Raw genomic sequence first — 22,667 nt, forward strand, 5'->3', positions numbered from 1 at the left:
AAAACCGCAGAGCAATCCGCAGGTATTTTGACCTGCAGCTTTACCTGCGGATTTTACAAAATCCGCGTGGCCAAATCCGCACTGCAATCCGCAGCGTGTGCACGTACCCTAAGTGCTTCGCGGCCTAGTATGACGTTCGCCGTCGGTTTCGGACACCTCCGACCTCTGCAGGGCATTTTCCCCATCTTCCCCAACCCCTGTATGTGAAACCACACTTGCTAGTGCTGCCGGATGACACCCTGCTGTCTGACCTATGAATAGACGCCCAGCAGCCGGCGTCAGTCAGACATTGCTTCCGCCTACTCTGGAGACGGCGCTTCTGCGTGGACCCTGCATTTTGTCACTATGGTCATGGCGGAGGGCGCTACAGTCCTGAGAAGAAACAGGCCGGGCACCAGGAGCCAGGTACCAGCTGCACGGCGCGTCCGGTGACCGGTCCCCGGCGGTGTGTGGCGGGGCCCTTCGGCTTTCGGAGCCTTTGCCTCTGTAGTAAGGAGCCGGCTGGGAGCTGCAAAGCGCCATTTGCCCACGGAGTGTCGGCCGCCATACTTTGTTTTGCTATTCTGCCATTACTACAGGAGAGCGGGGCCGTGTGTGTCGCGCTGGAGCCGCCGCAGTGAGGCAGCCCTGTGCCTCCCGGCTCCTCACTGCAGAGCGCTATAGGAGGGCTGCAGGGTCCTAATCACAAGGTGCGATACTCTGCTGGCTAGAAGACCACCCATGGGCTCTCTATGGGGGAGAGCAGCTTCCAGCCTGTGGAAGTGACCGGACCCTGGTGTCTGGCAGCGGCTTTTGTGGTGCGCACAGGGGCCCAGTCAGTAGGTGATAGGGCCTCTCAGCTGCAGGTTTACTTCTAGCCCATGCACTGGAGTACAGCCACGTCCCATAAAGAGTTAAAAAAGGTCAGAAAACTAAGGCCATGTGCACACGCTGCGGTTTTGGCCCTGCAGAACTGCAGCAGTTCCGCAGGCATGGTACTTCACCATGTTAGCCTATGGGTTTTCAAAACCGCAGTGCTCACGCTGCGGTTTTTTACCTGCGGAAAAGCTGCGGGTTTTTTTCCGCAGCATGTCAATTGTTTCTGCGGATTCTGCTGCGGTTTCACACCTTTAGCAAAACCGCAGGCCAAACCGCAGGTCACTTTACCTGCGGTTTTACCTGCGTTTCCGCTGGAAAAAACCCGCAGGTGAATCCGCAGCGTGTGCACTCACCGTAAATGTGCACCGAACCAACAAACATACAAAGGCCGGGGTCACACTGTGTTATGGCAGTCCGTTAACGCCACCATAGACCCCCATTATGTGGCGCCTTGCGACGTATGCCATAAAGCGGCATACATTTGTGACATTCACTGACGGAGCCTCGGACACGGGCTGCAGCATCTGAGGCTCCGTCACCGCAGATGAATCATCAGTGCCAGCGGTATAGCATAACGCATTATGCTATAGCGCTAATGCAGCCTGTCAACACTATGTGCACCCGGCCTTACGAACATACTAAACACTAAATTCCCTATTTTTTCACTGGGAAAAAAAAATTGAGAACATTTCAAAGTGATGATGGAAACAAACATCAGTTTTTTTTTTTTTTTTTTTTTTTTTTAAAGGCCACCAAAAAATTGGGCAGTAGAGCGGGTTACACTTCTACCGTGCACGCTTTACCGCTGAGGAGCCCATTAATTGTTACGTGCCATACTATGTCCCCTTCTTGCCCTACGTTTTTTTTTTTTTTTTTTTCTTCAGATTATAGCATACTGCAGTTTTTCCTTCTAGAAAAGAGAAGGGGAGGAAAACAGGACAGGGCTATGTAAGGGTCGTATCCGGCTGTCCAAAAAGATAATGCTCACATATAGCAGAAGTCTCTACTTGTGCCCACACAGGGCACCACACCACCTACACTGGGGGGCACAAGCGTTCTTTTAGTCTGAGGACCACATTGTCTCTTTTCTCTACTTTAAGGGGCCACAATAAAAGTTAAACTACTGTAGTTGGTGTTGTATTAATATAGCATTGGCACTCGTGCTGGCTAAATAATGAAATTCTCATATAAACTCACTTTTAGGGCGCAGTCATACGTAATACAGGGGTGACTATTGCATCGCAGTGCCTGGACTGGCCCGCGGCTCTCCTCACATGAGCGTGACAGCATGTGTTTCTGCATTTGGGTCAGGAGAGCCACCAGCGAGAGCAAGCATTGCGAAGTGATCCTCAGCCATGTTATATGACCGTCTGACTGCACACTTAGAACTGCTCATTATTTGCTGTTGCTCATGTCTTGTTCTATTAAGGTAGCGGAGCGCTCACGTGTCGGGCACGGCTAGCACGCACGCGCAGCGCTCACGTGTCGGGCACGGCTAGCACGCACGTGCAGCGCTCACGTGTCGGGCACGGCTAGCACGCACGGGCAGCACCCACACGCACAGCGCTCCCATGTCCTATTTTAATCAGTAGTACATTAGATACATGATGATAAAATGATGGACATCAACAATTACAAACATCAATACAAGGAGTTGTCCACTACTTAAACTGTGTTCCAAATTATTATGCAAAGAGAGTTTAGGAGTGATAAGGTTAGAATTTTTTTGTTTGTCATTTAAACTCATTGATGGTTATGTGTGTCAGGGCTCTTTATATCACTGAAAGCAATTGCAGATACCTGTGCAAATTAGTTTGGCAGGTGTGTCCAAATAAAGGCAAGACTACTTAAGAAGGCTGTTCCACATTATTAAGCAGCCTACATTTTTTGCCAAAATGGGAAAGAAAAAGGATGTGTCGGCTGCTGAGAAGTAACAAATTGTGGAGTATTTAGGTCAAGGCATGACTACAATCAACATTGCCAAGACACTTCATCGTGATCATCGCACAATCAAGTTGTATGTAGCTGATTCCCAGCACACACGTGTGCGTGCTGATAAGGAAAAATTGAGGACTCTTTCCAACAGGCAATTGCGTCAGGTTAAAAGAGCAGCTGCAAAAATGCCTTGTCATAGCAGCAGACAAGTTTTTGAAGCTGCTGGTGCCTCCAACGTCCCCCGAACAACAAGATGCAGGGTCCTTCAGAGGTTTGCAGCTGTGCGTAAGCCATCCTGTCAACCACCTCTATCCACTGCACACAAGCAGAAACAGCTCCAGTGGGCCGAACGATACATGAAGACTGACTTCCAAACTGTTTTGTTCACCGATGAGTGCCGTGCAACGCTCGATGGTCCAGATGGCTGGTTGATGGACACCCCATAAAAACACGGCTAAGGCGCCAACAAGGAGGAGGTGGAGTAATGTTTTGGGCTGGAATCATGTGGAGAGAGATTGTCAGCCCCTTTAGGATCCCTGAAGGGGTAAAGATGAACTCCATAATCTATGTGGAGTTTCTAAAACAGCACTTCCTGTCATGGTTCAAGAGGAAGAACCGTGCTTTCCGCAGCAAGATCATTTTCATGCATGATAATGCACCGTCTCATGCTGCAAATAACACATCTGCATCTCTGGCTGCTATGGGCATAAAAGAGGACAAACTTATGGCGTGGCCACCATCTTCCCCTGACCTCCACCCCATTGAGAACCTCTGGAGCATCATCACAAGGAGTGTCTATGATGGCGGGAGGCAGTTCACATGTATGCAACAGCTCTGGGAGGGTATTCTGTCCACATGCAAAACAATTGAAGCACAAACCATCCAAAAACTGACAAATTCAATGGACGAGAGAGTTCAGAAGCTTCTTTCGAACAAGGGGTCCTATGTGCAAATGTAACATCACCTAGAATAAAGTTTTGACTTGAAAACTTTGATTTCATTTTGTAATAAGCTGATAATGCTTATAATTTCACAATTGACCATAGGTTGAAAACTCTGCTGTGCATAATAATTTGGAACATGCATTTTGAGTGTCTTATTTTTAACCCCTTACTGCCATGAGACGTACTATCCCGTCCATGTGCCCTGGGACTTAATTCCCAGGGACGGGGTAGTACGTCATAGCGATCAGCGGCGCCCACGTGGTGAGCGCCGCTGATCGTGGCCGGGTGTCAGCTGATTATCACAGCTGACACCCGGCACAATGTGTCAGGGGCGGTCACGGACCGCCCCCGACACGTTAACCCCTTGTACACCACGATAAAACACGATCGCGGTGTACCGGGGGTTAAAGGGAAGCATCGGCAGGGAGGGGGCTCCCTCCGTGCTTCCCTGAGCCCCCCCACGGCAGCGCAATATGCAGTGCTGTTGCGGGGGGCTCTTTCCCTACAGGCCCCCGGATCCAAGATGGCGACGGGGACCTTCGGGGGCCTGTAGGGAGCTGGCTTCCTCATTCCCTGCAAAGCACAGGCACGAGGAAGCCTACTGCACTGCCTGTGACAGATCGCTGATCTGTGATTCCCATAATAAATCCATTTTTTGGAAATAAAAAAACAAAACAAAAGTACACATTTGTTATCGCCGCGTCCGTAACGATCCGCCCTATTAAACTGTCCCATTAGTTAACCCCTTTAGCGAACCCCATAAAAAACGAAGCAAAAAATGATTTATCATACCACCGAACAAAAAGTGCAATAACGCGCGATCAAAAAGACGCATATAAATATCCATAGTACCGCTGAAAATGTCAGCTTGTCCTGCAAAAAACGAGCTGCCATACAGCGTCATCCGCAAAAGAATAAAAGTTATAGCTCGCAGAATAAAGCGATGCAAAAATAATTTTTTATATAAAATAGTTTTCATTGCATAAAAGCGCCAAAACATAAAAAAAGACCTAAATGAGGTATCGCTGTAACCGTACTGACCCGAAGAATAAAAACGCTTTATCAATTTTACCGCATGCGGAACGGTGTAAACGCACCCCCCCAAAAGAAATTCATGAAACGCTGGTTTTTGTTCATTCTGCGTCCCAAAAATCGGATTAAAAAGTGATCAAAAGATGTCACGTGCCCGAAAATGTTACCAATAAAAACATCAACTCGTCCCGCAAAGAATAAGACCTCACATGACTCAGTGGGTCAAAATACGGAAAAATTATAGCTCTCAATATGTGGTGATGCAAAAACTATTTTTACAATAAAAAGCGTCTTTTAGCGTGTGACAGCTGCCAAATATAAAAACCGCCATAAATAGTAAATCAAACCCCCAGTTAACACCCCCTTAGTTAGGGAAAAATAAAATAAAAAAAATGTATTTATTTCCATTTTCCCGTTAGGGCTGAGATTAGGGTTTGGGGTGTGTTGGGGTTAGGGTTAGAGTTAGAATTGGGGGTTTCCACTGTTTGGGCACATCAGGTGCTCTCCAAATGCAACATGGCGTCTTATCTCAATTCCAGTCAATTCTGCGCTGAAAAAGTCAAATGGTGCTCCTTCCATTCCAAGCTCTGCCATGCGCCCAAACAGTGTTTTACCCCCACATATAGGGTATCAGCATACTCAGGACAAATTGCAAAACAACTTTTGGGGTCCAATTTATCCTTTTACCCTTAGGAAAATAAAAAATTGGGGGCAAAAATATCATTTTTGTGGAAAAAAATATATTTTTTTTAATTTTCACACCCAGGCGTTATAAACTTCTGTGAAGCACTTGGGGTTCAAAGTGCTCACAACACATCTAGATAAGTTCCGTGGGGGGTCTAGTTTCCAAAATGGGGTCACTTGTGGGGAGTTTCAATAGTTTAGGTACATCAGGGGCTCTCCAAAAGCAACATGACAACCGCAGACCATTCCATCAAAGTCTGCATTCCAAAACGTCACTGCTTCCTTTCCGAGCCCCGACATGTGCCCATACAGTAGTTTTCTCCCACATATGAGGTATCGGCGTACTCAGGACAAATTGGACAGCTTTTGGGGTCCAATTTCTCCTTGTACCCTTGGGAAAATAAAAAAAATTGGTGATTAAAAGATCATGTTTGTGGAAAAAATACGATTTTTTTTATTTTCACACCCGGGCGTTATTAACTTCTGTGAAGCACTGGGGGGTTCAAAGTGCTCACCACACATCTAGATAAGTTCCTTGCGGGGTCTAGTTTCCAAAATGGTGTCATTTGTGGGGGGTTTCCACTGTTTTGGTACATCAGGGGTTTTCCAATCGCGACATGGTGTCCGATCTCAATTCCAGCCAAAAACGTCAAATGGCGCTGCTTCCCTTCCGAGCTCTGCCATGCACCCAAATAGTCATTTACACCCACATATGGGGTATCAGCGTACTCATAACAAATTGCACAATAACTTTTAGGGTCCTGTTACCCTTGGAAAAATAAAAATTGGGGGTGAAAAGATCATTTTTGTGGAAAAAATATGATTTTCTAATTGTACCGTTGTACGTTATAAACTTCTGTGAAGCCCTTGTGGGTTCAAAGTACTCACCACATATCTAGATAAGTTCCTTGGGGGGTCTAGTTTCCAAAATGGGGTCACTTGTGGGGGGTTTCCACTGTTCAGGTACATCAGGGGCTCTCCAAACGCGACATGTCGTCCGATCTGAATTCCAGCCAATTTTGCATTTATAAAGTCAAATGGCGCTCCTTCCCTTCTGAGGTCTGCCATGCGCCGAAACAGTGGTTCCCCCCCACATATCAGGTATCGGCGTACTCAGGACAAATTGCACAATAACTTTTGCAGTTCAATTTCTCCTGTTACCCTTGGTAAAATTAAAAAAAATTGAACCTGAAGTTTTTTTTTTTGTGAAAAAAAGTTAATGTTCATTTTTTTTCTTTTTTTTTTTTTTTTTTTTTTAAATATTCAAAAAATTCCTGACGCACCTAAAGGGTTAATAAACTTCTTGAATGTGGTTTTGAGCACCTTAAGGGGTGCAGTTTTTAGAATGGTGTCACTTTTGGGTATATATCCCATATAGACCCCTCAAAGTGGCTTCAAATGTGATGTGGTCCGTACAAATAAAATGGTGTTGCAAAAATGAGAAATCGCTGGTCAATTTTTAACCCTTATAACTTCCTAACAAAAAAAATTTTGGTTCCAAAATTGTGCTGATGTAAAGTAAACATGTGGGAAATGTTACTTATCAAGTTTTTTCTGTGCCGTATCTGTAATTTAAGGGCATAAAAATTCAAATTTGGAGAATTGCGAAATTTTCGCCAAATTTCCGTTTTTTTCACAAATAAACGCAAGTTATATGAATGAAATTTTACCACTAACATGAAGTACAATATGTCACGAGAAAACAATGTCAGAATCGCCGGGATCCATGGAAGCGTTTCAGAGTTATAACCTCATAAAGGGACAGTGGTCAGAATTGTAAAAATTGGCCCGGTCATGAACGTGCAAACCACCCTTGGGGCTTAAGGGGTTAAAAATATACTGTTTTCATAGGCAGTTTGTTCAAAAACATAGCAATTGTACAAGAATATTAGATGACTGGAAAATAACAATGACTGCAATTCATATAGGTAATTTAGAGAAAATGAGGAAATATTTTTTGCATAATAATTTGGAACACAGTGTAGACAACCCCTTCTCAATTGCTATACCCCCTGTGTAGAATAAAAACAGCATATATTCTCTTGTGGTGCCATTTCTGCCACATTGGCACTGAGGCTCACGTGACGTTAAGGCTGCTTTCACATATCAGTTTTTTGGCGTCAGTCACAATCCGTCGGATCGACGGATCCATCGCAGATTGTGAAAAACTGATCCTTCGCTCCCGTTTTTTCATCCATTTCTTCCATTTTTTGACGGATCCATTTTTAAAAACGCCCACAGACAGATATGGAATAGATAGAATACATAATCTATGGATATATCCATAGGTATATCTATTTTTTGATATATCTATGGATAGATATACAGCTAGGCCGATGTTTATTAATGAACAATATTTTTTATTTAAAAAAAAAAAAAAATAGGAAAAAAAAATGGCGTGGGCTCCCGCGCAACTTTCTGTGCCAGAGGGGGAAAGCCGGGGGCCAATATTTGTAGCTTGGTAAGGGGGTAATACCCATGGCCCCTTCCCAGGCTATGAATATCAGCCCGCAGCTCTCTGCATAGCCTTTACTGGCTATTAAAATATGGGGACCCCCCAAAAAAATGACGTGGGGTCCCCCTATATTTTATAGCTAGAAAGGCTACACACAGCTGCGGGCTAATATTCATAGCCTAGGAAGGGGCCATGGATATTGCCCCCTGGCTACAAAGACCAGCCTGCAGCCGTCCCAGAAATGGCGCATCTCTAAGATGCGCCAATTCTGGTATTTAGCACCTCTCTTCCCACTGCCGTGTAGCAGTGGCATATGGGATAAGGGGTTAATGTCACCTTGCTATTGTAAGGTGACGTTAAGCCCGGTTAATAATGGAGAGGCGTCAATAAGACGCCTATCCGTTATTAATGTTATATTAATAAAGGGTTAAAAAACCACACACACAAGAATAAAGTATTTTAATGAAATGAAACACGACACATTTTTTATTACACGCCTATCCATTCGAAGCCAATCGACCACCTGGAAAAAAAATTAAAAGCAAACCAGCAATATACTCCCTGTCCGACGTAATCCCATTAATAACGATTGTCCCACCACCATTTCCCCTATAGAGCTGTCACATCAGCAGATGTGACCTCTCTATAGGCCTCCGATGACACACTGACCGGAGATAACCCTCCAGCAGTGTGTCATTGGATATGTCTCTCGCTTTACGGCACTACAGCGTGAGAAAATTCTCACGCTGTAGTGTCACAAAATGACAGGTGAGCACAGGTGACCTGTCGGCAGCGGAGTGATACAATGCGGAGGATTATGTCCATCTTTGTATCACTGGAGCCCCTGGAGAGCGGTCGCATCAGCTGATGTGACAGCTCTCCATGGGACATCGTCGTGGGACAATCGTATTAATTGGACTACGTCTGACACGGAGTATAGTGTTTGTTTATTCAATTTTTTTTTTTCAGGTGACCAAGGGCTTCGGGGATTAGCAGAATATGGTGAGTATGATCTATATGTGTACTGAGTGTTTTTTTTTTTTCCCTCACATTCAACACATTAGGCTACTTTCACACTAGCATTCCTTGGAGCCGCGTCGGGCCGTGGCTAAGCTCTTCCCCTTGCCGCGCCTCCTCCGGTTAGCTCCGCCTATGGGCGCATGACGCTGCATGCGACCTGCGTACCCTATCTTTAGCATTGGGTGCGCAAGTATGCGTTTGCCGGCGTACGCGTCCTTTTGACGGTGCGCCGAGCGCATAAAAAATGCAACAGGGTGTGTTTGGCGCAGGTCGGCACACCGTCAAAAGGACGCATGCGCCGGCAAACGCATACCTGCACACGGCCTGCATACCCAATGCTAAAGATAGGGTACGCAGGTCGCATGCAACGCCATGCGCCCATAGGCGGAGCTAACCGGAGGAGGTGCGGAAGGGGCTGGAGCTTAGCGGCGGCCGTACGCGGCCCGACGCAGCTCCAAGGAACGCTAGTGTGAAACTATCCTTAGCTGGGTGATGGGACTACTACTGTCCCATCATTGGCTAATGTGTCAATCACTGTCAGTGTAGCAGGCATAGCCCGTTGGGACTTGTAGTCCCATCAGACGATGCCTGCCTACACACACGCATACCCCCACACAGACTCCCTGCACAGGCCCTCCACACACACCCTGCACACATCATACAGGCACACAGTGTCGGCTCATGCGCAGATAAAAAAACCCCTGAATCCGTCGCTGGATTCCATCATTTGTTGGACAGCGAATGATCCGTCGCCCATAGGCTTCCATTCTAGCAAAAATCGGACAGCGACGGATCCGTTGCTGTCTGATTTTTCAAAGTAGACAAAAGCCGTTCCTATGTCCGTTGTCTCAGGCCGACGGACAAAGAATTTGACGGATCCGTCGAACAACTGATGAAATGTGCTGCCATCCATCGCAATTCGTCACTAATACAAGTCTATGAGGAAAAAAATGGATCCAGCGGCACCAGTCGCCGGATCTGTTTCTTTCAAAAAACGACGGACTGTGACTGATGGCAAAAAACTGAGAGGAGCCATAGGCCATAGAGATAGATACACGCGCGTGCTCGCCGGGCATTTGTGGGTTAAATCTCAGTGTCTGCGCATGCGCTGTTGAACAAGCCGTTCTGGCGCTGCAAAAAACGTTGCAGGCAACGTTTTTTGCTGGCGCCGGACGGCCCAGGTTTGCCGTTTCCGGCTAAAAACGAAGGCGCCGCATGTCCATCCGGGACGATGCGGCGATCATTAAATTCTATGTGCCAAAACCGGATCCAATTCCGGATCCGGTTTTCACACTTTTCGCCGCATCGTGCCGGATACAAAAAGACGGATGTGTGAAAGCAGCCTAAGCCGTGTGAGCTCTGCAGCCCATAAGCGGCCGCTTCTCTCTTCTTCCTTTGGACGTAAGTGACATTTGTAGGAAATCTAAGCAGCAGCAGCTCTTGCTACTTCCGGATGTCTGTTTTGTACATGGGAAGTGAGAGTGAGGTAGCGAATGATTGGGTGCAGGGCTCATGTGATATAACATCACGTGATCCCCAGGGATCTGACGTTGCTGTAACCTCGTCAGCATGGCATGTGAATGTAGGCTGTTGTCATTTTACATTGGAGAATATAGCAATTGCGAAGGTTTTTTTTTTTTTTTTTTTTGAGCAGTGGACAACCTCTAGGGCCCAGTCACACTGGCCGATGCTCAAGCATGAGCGTCACTAGATCGCCTACTTCCTATTGGCCAGTCTAAACAGGTTACCCCGAATGCTTGTTTGTCAGGTGATATGGGTTTTAAAGGAATTGTCCAGTCTCAGAAGTAAAGTCTGTGCGCTCTGTCCTGATTTTGCAGTATTCTCCGGGTGGGTGGTCTCATCGAGTTTTTTTCAATAGAAGAGAATAGAGAGAAGCCAGATGAGACTAGTCGGTAGGTAACCGCAAGTATGCAAATCTCACAGATGCCGTCATGAGACTATCCACCCACACGGAGGAATTGTTAGGGTGCACATTACACAGTGTCACAATTAAACAATCAGCAGTCACATAGAGCACCTGCAGACATTTTCTACTGAGTCTGGACAACCCCTTTAGGCTGTGTACCCACGTTGCGGATTGTATGCGTTTTTGCCCCGTTTTTCGCCGCGAAAACGTGGCAAATGCATACAGAACGCATTCCTATGGCATTCCGCACCTGCTGTGCTAATCCTGCGTTTTTTTTCCGCAGCGGAATCGCATAGCGGAAAAAAACGCAGCAGGCTCATTATTTTTGCAGAATCGCCGCGATTCCACACACATAGGAATACATGAGATCTGCTTTCCGCATGTGGCTGTGCCCACCATGCGTAAAGTGAGTGGCTCATGTGTGGCTGGTACCCACGGTCTGGAGGAGAGGAGACTGTCCTCCAGGCTCTGAGTAACATATCCCTGAAAAAAAAACAAAAATAAAAAAAAATCAGGTTATACTCACCTTCCAGCGTCCCCCGCAGCCTTACCGATGCTCCCGTCAACTCCCGTTCCCAGTAATGCCTTGCGGCAAGGACCTGTGATGACATAGCGGTCTTGCAAGACCGTACGTCATCAAAGGTCTTAGTCGCAAGGCATCGCTGGGGATGCTGCGTGGGACGCCGGAAGGTGAGTTTATCACAATTTTTTTTTTTTATTTTTAACATTTTATCTTTTAGTATTGATGCTGCATAGGCAGCCTCAATAGTAAAAAGTTGGTCACACTTGTCAAACCCTATGTTTGACGAGTGTGACCAACCTGTCAATCACATTCCAAGTGATGCTTCAAATTGCTTGGAATACGCTTGAATTCCGTACGCGAAAATCGCTTGTTTTCGCGGGAAAAACGCATGCGAATTCCATGCGTTTTTCCCGTCGCGGGAGTTGCGGCCGCAGCATCTCTGCAATGTGGGTACATAAATATACAGGGAAAAAGGGAAAAAGAAACAATCAAAAAAATCCCAACGACATGTAGAAAATGCAAACACAGTTTATTAAATAATTCCATTATAAGTGGAGGACAATGGGGAACAAAGATCCAAACCAAATTGCACATGTAAGGGAACACACAGGTGGGAAGTGGGAGGAGAAATGAATGTGAATGACATTCAATTGCTGGCTACAAATGTAAGCTCTCATATTTATTGCACAACTCCCAATTAGCCTATGTAAATATCGGGACCAGGCGTCATATTGTAATTGCATAAAGACAATGCTGTGATGAAGTAAAGTGCTTACCTGATCAGGTTAAGAGGGTGGGCAAAAAAGAAACAACTTTCACTGTTCCCAACATAAAGATGAACAGGACACTATGCAAGTTGAGGAACTTCCCTCCTCTTATTAAGCAGCAGCTGCATGTTCCTTCCCTGCACCAGCTGCTGTTGCACAGTGACTGTGATAGGAGCCTCTCGGCAACCAATGAATGCTGTTTTACTACCAGGGGAAGCTCTCATTGGTTAGTGCAGACTACTGTCACAGTCACTGATGGGATTCTGTAATCAGGACAGGCAAACTAGACATTGGCCTAGGGACCCCACTCTCCCAGGGGCTCCCAATCAGTGGCTGCTATGGGGCCCATGAATCTGGGGGGCCCAGTGCCAGTGGGCGCAATGATGTCACTTAATCGCTCACCACGCCTTTTTGGGCAGTGGAGCTGCTGAGCAGATGTGTTGCATGCTCGTTTAGTGGCGTGAAGTCAGAACATGTACATAGTATACACCCAAAGTGTTTCTTTGTGATTGTGCAACATGTTAGCATTTGGAGCCCCACCTTGTCTAAATCAGGCCCTGCCTTTAATAACCAATGAGTGCCGTCCCATGCAGTGGAGGGAAGGGCTGATTAGTTATTGAGCATCTCTGTAACTGCCAGCCCTCAGCGTTCTTCAGGCAGTGACACAGATTGCATCGGTTTGATCAGTTGTTCGGGCGGCCCCCAGGAGCAGGATGTCCACCCCTATACGAATGTAACATGACCGCTTGCAGACAGAATTATGTTCTCCTGATAATTCTCCATATCCAATTGTAGAAGCAATATATAAGTGAGATAATGGTGAAGAGTAATGTCGCCAATAGTGTTGAGCATTCCGATACCGCAAGTATCGGGTATCGGCCGATATTAGCTGTATCGGAATTCCGATACTTAGTTCCGATACTTTTTTCATATCGAATACCGGAATCGGAAGTTCCCATAATGCTAGGAGCCCGCTCGATTTGATTCAGCCAATGGGGATCCTCAGAAGTGTGGGCACATCCTGTTAGGCATGTTAACTACTGGCATGGCTGTGATTGGCTGCTGAAATGATGTCATGATGCACTGTAAAAAGCGCTGCAGCCGCCATTTCTGGTCACTCTGCTGTGAATTCAGTTAGGGACAGGCTGCTGTTGAAGACTGTGAGGGACAGTTAGAAATAGCGATTCCACAAAACATATAGTGCTTAACCCAGGCTACATAAACCACCACTGTAGCTTGCTTTTCCCTAGCAGCGCTGTTTTCACAGCTGTCTGCAAGGGCTGTGTGAGTGCAGACCCACGCTGTGTAGTGTGTCCTGCAGGCACGTCTGCTTGTAGGCCGCCCAGCGTGTGTCTCTGCCTCATACACATTTTTCTTTTATTGCTGCTTTTTTTTTCTCCTGTATAGTGTGCTTCCATACATATCCATATACGTTGGTTGCAAACACTAAAGGAGTGGACAGCAGAGCCTTTCAGCAGCCTTTCAGTGCTATAGCCCATTTCTCTGCACTGTTTTTGGCTGTCTGATAGGTCTCTCTGTGTGTGAGTGCAGCTCACGTTGCAGTGTGTTCTACAGCCACCGCTAGCTGTAGTCCGCTCAGCGTGCGTCACTGCCTCATACATAGTCCTTTTTTTGCAGCTAATTTAGCCAGATTTTTGCTCCTATATTAGTGTGCTTCCAACCGCATCCATTGTCATTGGTTGGTTGCAAACACTATATAGGATTAGATAGAGGAGCCTTTTTGCTGGCTTGTGCCCTTCAGGGCCAGCCAGGCTAGTATCACCCTATTTTTTTGGAGCCTCATCAATTGCATTGTAGGTTAGCTTCCTGCATTGTAATCGCTCCAAAAAGTTTGTGATACTATAGCTTTCAAACTTTGGTCACATCCTTTCCTTCCCCCCCCCCCCCCCCCCCCCAAAAAAAAAAAAAAAAGGTAATAGAGTTCACCAAACACTCCACTTGACAGTTGTCTAGGCCACATTAGATCATATTAAAGTGTAGTACACACACTCTTAGCCAAATTAGTGTTTCTTATACTGGTTAGCAGGTGTTCAGGAATAAGAACACTAAGCCACCCCTTTTTTACTTTTCTGCCTATCTTTATCAGTCTACCAAGATGAAGAAGGCAGGGAGTAAGGCACGTGGTCGTGGCCGTGGAGTTTCAGCAGGGAGAAGACGGGGGGATTCAGCAGGGAGAGGACGTGGGGATTCGGTGTCTGCTGCGGCCACCATTGACCCGGCATCCCCCACTTTTACCAGGCAACAGTCCTTCATGCGCAGCTTTGTAGGACCTCGCCGTACCCCACTGCTGCGTGACGAACAAATTGAAGCCGTTGTCGGTTGGATGGCAGCTAACGCATCCACTTCAATGACTTCCGCATCCTCCCAAGGCCAGAGCACTGAAGAGCAACCATCTGTCTCTTCACCACCTGCCAAATTGCCCAGGCAGTCTGAGAGCCCTGGACAGGAGCCATCTCAATCTTTACTTCTGTTCTCAGAATCTGTTGGCTTGGAAAGAGGTGGCCAGCCAAGCAGCATTCTAGAGCGTGAAGAAGAGGGAGTATGCAGTGATGCGCAACTGCTTTGTCCCTCTGAATCTGAAGAGGCAGGTGGGCCAGTGCCTATTGTCAGCACACCTCAGTGCTCATCTGATGATGATGAGACTCAGTTGCCAATTTCTGGTGCGTACGGTGCTGGCGAGACAACCCAGGACCAGCCGGTGCTTGAAGAGGGGAGTGGAGATGATGAGGTCCTTGACCCATCATGGCGTCAGCCACAGGAAGGTGGTGGGAGCAGCTCTGAGGAAGAGATTCCCCGAACGGCCAAAAGAGGAGGGAGAGGGCGGGGGCAGACTTGGTTTCCTGTAGCCTCTACTTTGGCACCCGTGAGGAGCAATCCTCTTCCAAAACACAAAACGGGCGCTCCCAGGACTTGCAGTGCGTGGTCTTTTTTTGACACAGTTGCAGATGACATTTGCTTTGTCAAATGCAAGCTGTGTCATAAGAAAGTGAAACGAGGGAAAAATGTGACCAACCTCAATACCACAAATATGTGGAAACATGTGCGTACCAAGCACGAGGTGGAGTTACACAGACACACTGAAGATGTAGGCCAACCTTCAGCAGCACCTACCACCTCTTCAGCTCGTGTTGGGGCCTCTTCCTCCAGCTCACACACAGCTGGTTCGGCTTCCTCAATGGAACGCCATGGAAGAACCACTGCCACTGTTGTCCAGAGACCCAGTGAAATTCCACCCACTGAACCACGTTCGCAGTCATCAGCACACTCCCAGGCCACTCACCAGCAATCGGTAGCACAGGCATGGGAGAAAAAGCGGCCATACTCGGCAAACCATCCCCGAGCACTGGCTCTGAATGCCGGCATTGCCAAACTACTGGCCCTTGAGATGCTGTCATTCAGGCTGGTGGATACTGACACCTTCCGGAACTTTGTCATTGGCAGTTCCACAATACAATGTGCCCAGCCGCTTTTATTTCAGCAGGCAAGCTGTCCCTGCCCTGCAAAAGCATGTGGAGGGAAAAATTAAAAATGCGCTACTAAATGCCGTCAGTAGCAAGGTCCACCTGACCACCGATGCGTGGACAAGTAGCCATGGACAGGGACGATACCTTTCCCTCACTGCCCATTGGGTCAATGTTGTGGAGCCGGGTACAGATCTGGAGAGTGGCTCTGTACATATTCTGCCAACTCCAAGGATTGCAGGAATGCAGTCTGTACATATTGAGTCCTCCTCCTACTCTAGTTCCTCGGAATCAGCACTGCGTGAGCCTGTTAGGCCAGATATGAGCACAGGTGTGGCCAAACGTCAACAGGCCATCCTTAAATTAATTTCTTTGGGGAATCGGAGCCACACAGCACAGGAGCTCTGGAATGCCATCAAGCAGGAGAGCGATGTGTGGTTTGTGCCAGCGAATCTCCAGCCAGGTTTGGTAGTGAGTGACAATGGCCGAAATCTAGTGGCAGCTCTGGGCCTAGGCAACCTCACTCACATACCATGTCTGGCACACATGCTCAATTTGGTCGTGCAGAGCTTTCTGAGGGACTATCCGGATCTTGATGTACTGCTGCACAAGGTTCGCCTAGAGTGTGCTCACTTGCGGCGTTCCAGCATGGCAAGATCGCGCATTGCATCTCTGCAACGCCGATTCCGCCTGCCAGAACATCGCATCATATGTGACCTCCCCACCAGGTGGAATTCAACGTTACATATGTTGGAGCGGTTGTGTGAGCAGCAGGCAGCAGTAATGGAGTACCAGCTGCATCAGGCGCAAACAAGTCGCACTGTGCGCCGGACACACTTCACCACCACTGAGTGGGCCACTATGAGGGACATCTGCCAAGTTTTGCGTGCCTTCGATGACTCCACGCGGATGGCCAGTGCAGATGATGCACTAATCAGCATGACTGTCCCCCTCATCTGTCTGCTTCAAAAAACCTTACAAGCACTAAGTGAGGAGCTTTTTGAAGAGGTCGAGGATGAGCAGTCAGAAATGCCATCTGCTTCTGGCAAATCTGCGCAACGTGCTTCCACACAAAGGCCCAGGCAGGGGACACTTAGTGAGGAGGATGACGAGGAGTCAATGGAGGAGGAACACATCTCTCCAGAGGAGGGAGGTACACAAGGCTCTAGTAGTCAGTGTGTACAGCGAGGGTGGGGTGATGCTGAGCAGGCAGAGATGCTGCCTCAAGCTGGGGACAGCGTTTCCGGTCCAGTTGGCAGTCTGCAGCACATGGTTGATTTCATGCTGCAGTGCTTGTTAAATGACCGCCGCATCGCCAACTTTCTTCACACGGCTGATTATTGGGTGTACACCCTCCTAGATCCTCGCTACCGGGACAACTTACAAAGCCTCATACCACAGTTGAACCGGGAGCGAAAAATGCGGGAGTACCAAGAAACACTTGTGCAGGCCATCATGTTCTCCATTCCCCCCACAAGTGTTGCTGGTAGTGCTTTTCAAAGCAGCCATGTGGGTAGAGGCAGTGGAGGAAGCTCTGCACAAAGAGGTAGCAGAGGCAGTGCCGCAGGACAAGGCAAGGCCAGTATGGCCCAAATGTGGAAAAGTTTTCTGGGACCGCCACAAACGGCTACACCATCAGAGACGGCTCCAGTCAGCAGGAGGCAACGTTTCCGTCAGATGGTGACAGACTACTTGTCGTGCCCTGTTAGTGTTCTCCCAGACGGCTCTTCCCCGTTCAAGTATTGGGTCTCTAAGCTGGATACATGGCCAGAGCTTAGCCAGTATGCATTGGAGGTGCTGGCTTGCCCTGCTGCCAGTGTATTATCGGAACGTGTCTTTTAGTGCTGCAGGTGGTGTGGTAACAGACCGTCGCACGCGACTATCCGCCGATAATGTTGACCGGCTTACTTTTGTGAAAATGAACAAGGCCTGGATCTCACCTGAATTTGCCAGTCCTCTTCCAGAATAAATAATTGGCTGGCAACAGGATCCAGGTCTCCTGTTGTGTTCATGTTTCTATGACCTGAAATTAATTTCCTGGGCTACAGCAACGCCCGTTGTTGCTCAGAAGTGCTGTCCACACAGACAAAACACTCGCTCATGTGTAAGTGGGGTTCAGTAACGTCAGCTGATCCCCTGCTGTGTGTACGGCAAACTCTCCTGCTGCCTACAACTTCTGACTACCTCTGATTTAATATGTTCTCTGATTTGCCCTCTTTCTCCACTCTGTTTTGAGTATTTCCTCCGGCCTACAACACCGCCTGTTTCTGCTCTCAAGTGCCGTCTGCACAATCCACACTTGTTCCTGTGGTACCTGGGTCCTGTAACATCTGCTCATCTCCAGAGTTGAGCACGGCAATGTCTCCTGCTTTGTCTACATTCCCACTACTTGTAGTGGAAATGTGGACAGAGCAGGAGACATTGCCTGACTCACCTCTAGGGAGAAGCTGCTGTTACAGAACCCCAGTAACACAGGAATAAGTGTGGGTTGTGCAGACGGCATTTCAGAGCAGCAACTGGCGTGGTTGGAAGCCAGAGGAAATACTCGAAACAGAGTGAAGACAGAGGCCTAATTGGAGTACGTTGACAGTTAGTAGTAGTCTAGAAACAATCGCAAACTGCCACCAAGTAGGCCTCGGCCTACTACCTGATTTTTCCTGGGCTCCGACACCGCCAGTTGGTGCTCAGAATTGCTGTCCGCACAGAAAAACACACTCGTTCATGTGTAAGTGGGGTTCGGTAACGTCAGCTGATCCCCTGCTGTGTGTATGGCAAAGTGTCCTGCTCCCTCCACAGTCAAACAAACTCAGATTTACACCTGGCTCCAAGTAGGCCTCGGCCTACTACCTGATTTTCCCTGGGCTCCGACACCGCCAGTTGGTGCTCGGAAGTGCTGTCCACACAGAAAAACACACTCGTTCATGTGAAAGTGGGGTTCGGTAACGTCAGCTGATCCCCTGCTGTGTGGCGGGCAAACTGCTGCTGCCTCCAAATTGTAACTACTTCAGATTTAAACATTCTCTGATTTGGCCTCTGTCTCCACTCTGTCTCTAGTATTTCCCCTGACCTCCAACACCGCCAGTTCCTGCTCACAGTTGCCGTCCACGCATTCCACACGTGTTCCTGTGTTACTGGGGTTCTGTAACGTCAGCAGATCCCCCAATGTGTGTCCGCCACTGTCTCCTGCGCTGTCCACCTTCCCACTGCAAGCGGTGGGAATGTGGACAGAGCAGGAGACAGTGGCAGACACACATCAGGGGATCTGCTGACATTACAGAATCCCAGTAACACAGGAACACGTGTGGATTGGGCAGACGGCTGCTGTACGCATAAACTGGCGGTGTTGGTGGTCACGTGAAATCCTGGAAACAGAGTGGAGACAGATGCCTAATTGGAGCACGTTGACAGTCTGTTGTAGCCTACAAACAATCTAAAACTACCACCAAGTAGGCCTCGGCCTACACCATGATTGTCCTTGGGCTCCAACAACGCCAGTTGGTGCTCGGCAGTGTCTTTGGCACGGGGACTCCCTGTTGCCCAGCCTGGTTCCAGCACGCCTGCTGTTTCCGGGTAGTGTCAAGGTCACTATGCCACCAATCCGTTGTCCTGTCGTCTTGCGGACGGGTTAGCCGACTCTACGGTGCCTGCAGTTTAGGTGACTCCTATGTGGGCTGCGGGAACTGGCACTGAAGGCTGGATCCGTAGTGCCAATGGGACATGGACCCCCTGTAGGACTGTGGGTTTCGGTAACTGCGGCCGGCTTGCGGCCTGGCTACTTTGCTTTGAATGGGTACCTTCTTCTACCCACCCGGGTTCCAGCACTGTCTGCTGGTTCTCGCCAGAGCCTTTGGCCTAGGTGCCTCCATCTCGGTATCCGAGGTCCAGCACCGTCAGCTGGTCCTTGGTAGTGCTTTCTAGCACAGGTACCTCCTGCCTAGTAACCATGGTCCAGCACCGTCAGCTGTTCCTCGGTAGTGCCATTGGCTCTTGTAGCTTTTGCTACCCATCTGGGTTCCAGCACCGTCAGCTGGTTCTCGGCAGTGTCTTTGGCACGGGGACTCCCTGTTGCCCAGCCTGTTTTCAGCACGCCTGCTGTTTCCGGGTAGTGTCAAGGTCACTATGCCACAAATCCGTTGTCCTGTCGTCTTGCGGCCGGGTTAGCCGACTCTACGGTGCCTGCAGTTTAGGTGACTCCTATGTGGGCTGCGGGAACTGGCACTGAAGGCTGGATCCGTAGTGCCAATGGGACATGGACCCCCTGTAGGACTGGGTTTCGGTAACTGCGGCCGGCTTGCGGCCTGGCTACTTTGCTTTGAATGGGTACCTTCTGCTACCCACCCGGGTTCCAGCACTGTCTGCTGGTTCCCGCCAGAGCCTTTGGCCTAGGTGCCTCCATCTCGGTATCCGAGGTCCAGCACCGTCAGCTGGTCCTTGGTAGTGCTTTTTAGCACAGGTACCTTCTGCTTAGTAACCGTGGTCCAGCACCGTCAGTTGGTCCTCGGTAGTGCCATTGGCTCTTGTTCCTTCTGCTACCCATTCGGGTTCCAGCACTGTCTGCTGGTTCTCGACAGAGCCTTTGGCCTAGGTGCCTCCATGTCGGTATCCGAGGTCCAGCACCGTCAGCTGGTCCTTGGTAGTGCTTTTTAGCACAGGTACCTTCTGCTTAGTAACCGTGGTCCAGCACCGTCAGTTGGTCCTCGCTAGTGCCATTGGCTCTTGTTCCTTCTGCTACCCATCCGGGTGCCAGCACTGTCTGCTGGTTCTTGCCAGTTTCTCAGCCTTCTTGTACCTTCTGCTACATTTCCAAGATCAAGCTTTTTGAAATTGTCTTTGGTAATCCTTATTGATCTCCGTGACGACGACCCTGAAGACCACACCAAAGAAGACCAGAAATATGACCCTAAATAATAAGGAAAAAGAAAAAAGGTCCAGCTTTGCAAATTCAAGTCCAATTTATTGTTAAAAACAAGTCCAAAACAGAGCAAAAAATGGTGTGTTCACATGAGTAACAAGTAGTAGATTACGCGTTTCGAACAATAGCTTGTTCTTTCTCAAAATAATAAGACCAAGAGGACAAAGAACATGAAGACAACCACCAAGATACAGAAGAACAAGAAGCAGAAGAAGCAAAAGCAGAAGAACAGAAAGCAGAAGAACATTAAGCATAAGACTAAAAATCAGCATAGAAGAAATCAAAATTATAAGCTGAAGAAGACTAAGCAGTAAATGGGGGTGAGTCCGTTCCTCCTCGTGGTGCCCCTGGAAAATGCCTGCTGCTGCAGGCCAAACTGAACGCGGACAAATCCTGTTGTAAATCTTTAGTGACAGGCAGAACCTAAGGTGTAATCTTATAACTTTTATAGATTAGTACTACAGGAATGCCTGTCACCATAAGAAAATGAAGACAAAGAAGAATAGGAAGAAGATGAAGAAATAGCATAGTAAAATTGATAATAGCTGAATAAGAAGAATATGAAGAATGGAAAAAAAAATTAATGGGAAGAAGATGAAGAAGATGAATAAGGTGAAGAAAAAGTTCATGAAAAAAATGCTACTGCTGCGGATCATGAAGGAGAAAGTGTGGGAGAAGTACAAATTAACGTGAAGAGCATGGAAGTTGTGAAACATACATATCTGACAAAATATAAAAAAGGTTAACAATGTCAATATCTTTTTAACTCCGAACGTACTGAAAAAAAAAAGTGGAATTAATGCTATGCCATGTGATTTGAATAAACCACTATGCTTTTAATGTCTCCTCCACCTCCCACAATACATTCTACATGATTCTTATGTGTTTTCAATTATGTAGAATTAGCCAACAAGGAAATAAAGGGCTTTTTTTTAATTCCGATACCGGAAGTCCCATTGACTTGAATGGGACTTCCGGTATCGGAATCGGCGATACCCGATATTTTTTTCGTATCGGGCGATACCATCCGATACGATATTTTTGGGTATCGAACGGTATCGCACAACACTAGTCGCCAACACTCTGCAGGTCCGAGACTAAGGGTACCGTCACTCATAGCGACACACCAGCGATCCCGACAATGATATGACCTTGTCAGGATCGCTGGTGTGTCGCTATATAATCGCTGGTGAGCTGCCAAACAGGCAGCTTCACCAGCGATCAGCACCAGCGACACGTGGGTAACAAGGGACGCACGTCGCTTAGTTACCCACTGTGTACCTTAGTTACCAGCGCGCTGGTGCAGGGAGCTGGTAACCAAGGTACACATTGGGCTTCTAAGTGGCACTTAGAAACCCAATGTGTACCTTGGTTACCAGCTCCCTGCACCAGCGCGCTGGTAACTAAGCGCCGCTTAGAAACCCGATGTTTACCTTAGTTACCAGCGGCTGATCGCTGGTCTCCTGCCTGTCACACGCAGCGATGCGTGCTGGCCTGCGGGAGTCCAGTGATCCAAAAAATGTCCTGGCCACTCCAAGACGATCAGCGATACCCGGCAGGGGGGCCGGTCGCTGGTCAGTGTCACACACCGCAATCTCGCTGGTGAGATCGTTGTTGCGTCACAAAACTTGTGACTCAGCAGCGATCTCGATAGCGAGATGGTTGTGTGACGGGGGCTTAAGGGAATGTTTTTCAGCACATCACAGTTGAGCAACCATAAGACATGCCTTACAAGAAGAGAAAACACGAAGAACTGGTTTTGATGAAGGCTGCTGTTTTATATTTTAATAAAGCATGTCATATATTTGCTAATTTGGGCTGTGCTGAAAAGTTTTATTTTATCATTATATATATATATATATATATATATATATATATATATATATATTTTTTTTTTTTAATTTAATCCACAAGAGTGTTAATTATTTTATCTGTCACGGGGTTACAGAGCGGAGCCAGAAGACCTCAGCGTCTGATTGCTTCTACTCCTGCCCTGAAAAGAAACATTTCACCTTCTTTTTAAATGGTTTTTATTTCTGTTGACAGAATAGGGGTTAATCAGCCATGTTGGGAGCACTGGGAGTCTGAGCTCTCGCCACTTCTATCCCCTATATAATATGGGTCCTGA

General features: G+C 47.8%; 1 protein-coding gene across 1 annotated transcript in view; it reads left to right on the top strand.

Annotated features, from left to right (window-relative positions):
• The first annotated feature begins 220 nt into the window (after positions 1-220).
• MOB4 (MOB family member 4, phocein) overlaps positions 221-22,667 on the top strand; it is a 189,075-nt gene continuing 166,628 nt past the window's right edge. Inside the window, exon 1 of the mRNA XM_073558087.1 lies at positions 221-405. Coding sequence (XP_073414188.1) covers positions 346-405 — 60 coding nt within the window. The 5' untranslated portion in view covers positions 221-345. The remainder of the gene's footprint in view (positions 406-22,667) is intronic.

The sequence above is a fragment of the Dendrobates tinctorius genome, unplaced genomic scaffold, assembly GCF_039654945.1.
Source record: "Dendrobates tinctorius isolate UK_male_01 unplaced genomic scaffold, ASM3965494v1 ptg000254l, whole genome shotgun sequence".
NCBI lineage: Eukaryota > Metazoa > Chordata > Amphibia > Anura > Dendrobatidae > Dendrobates > Dendrobates tinctorius.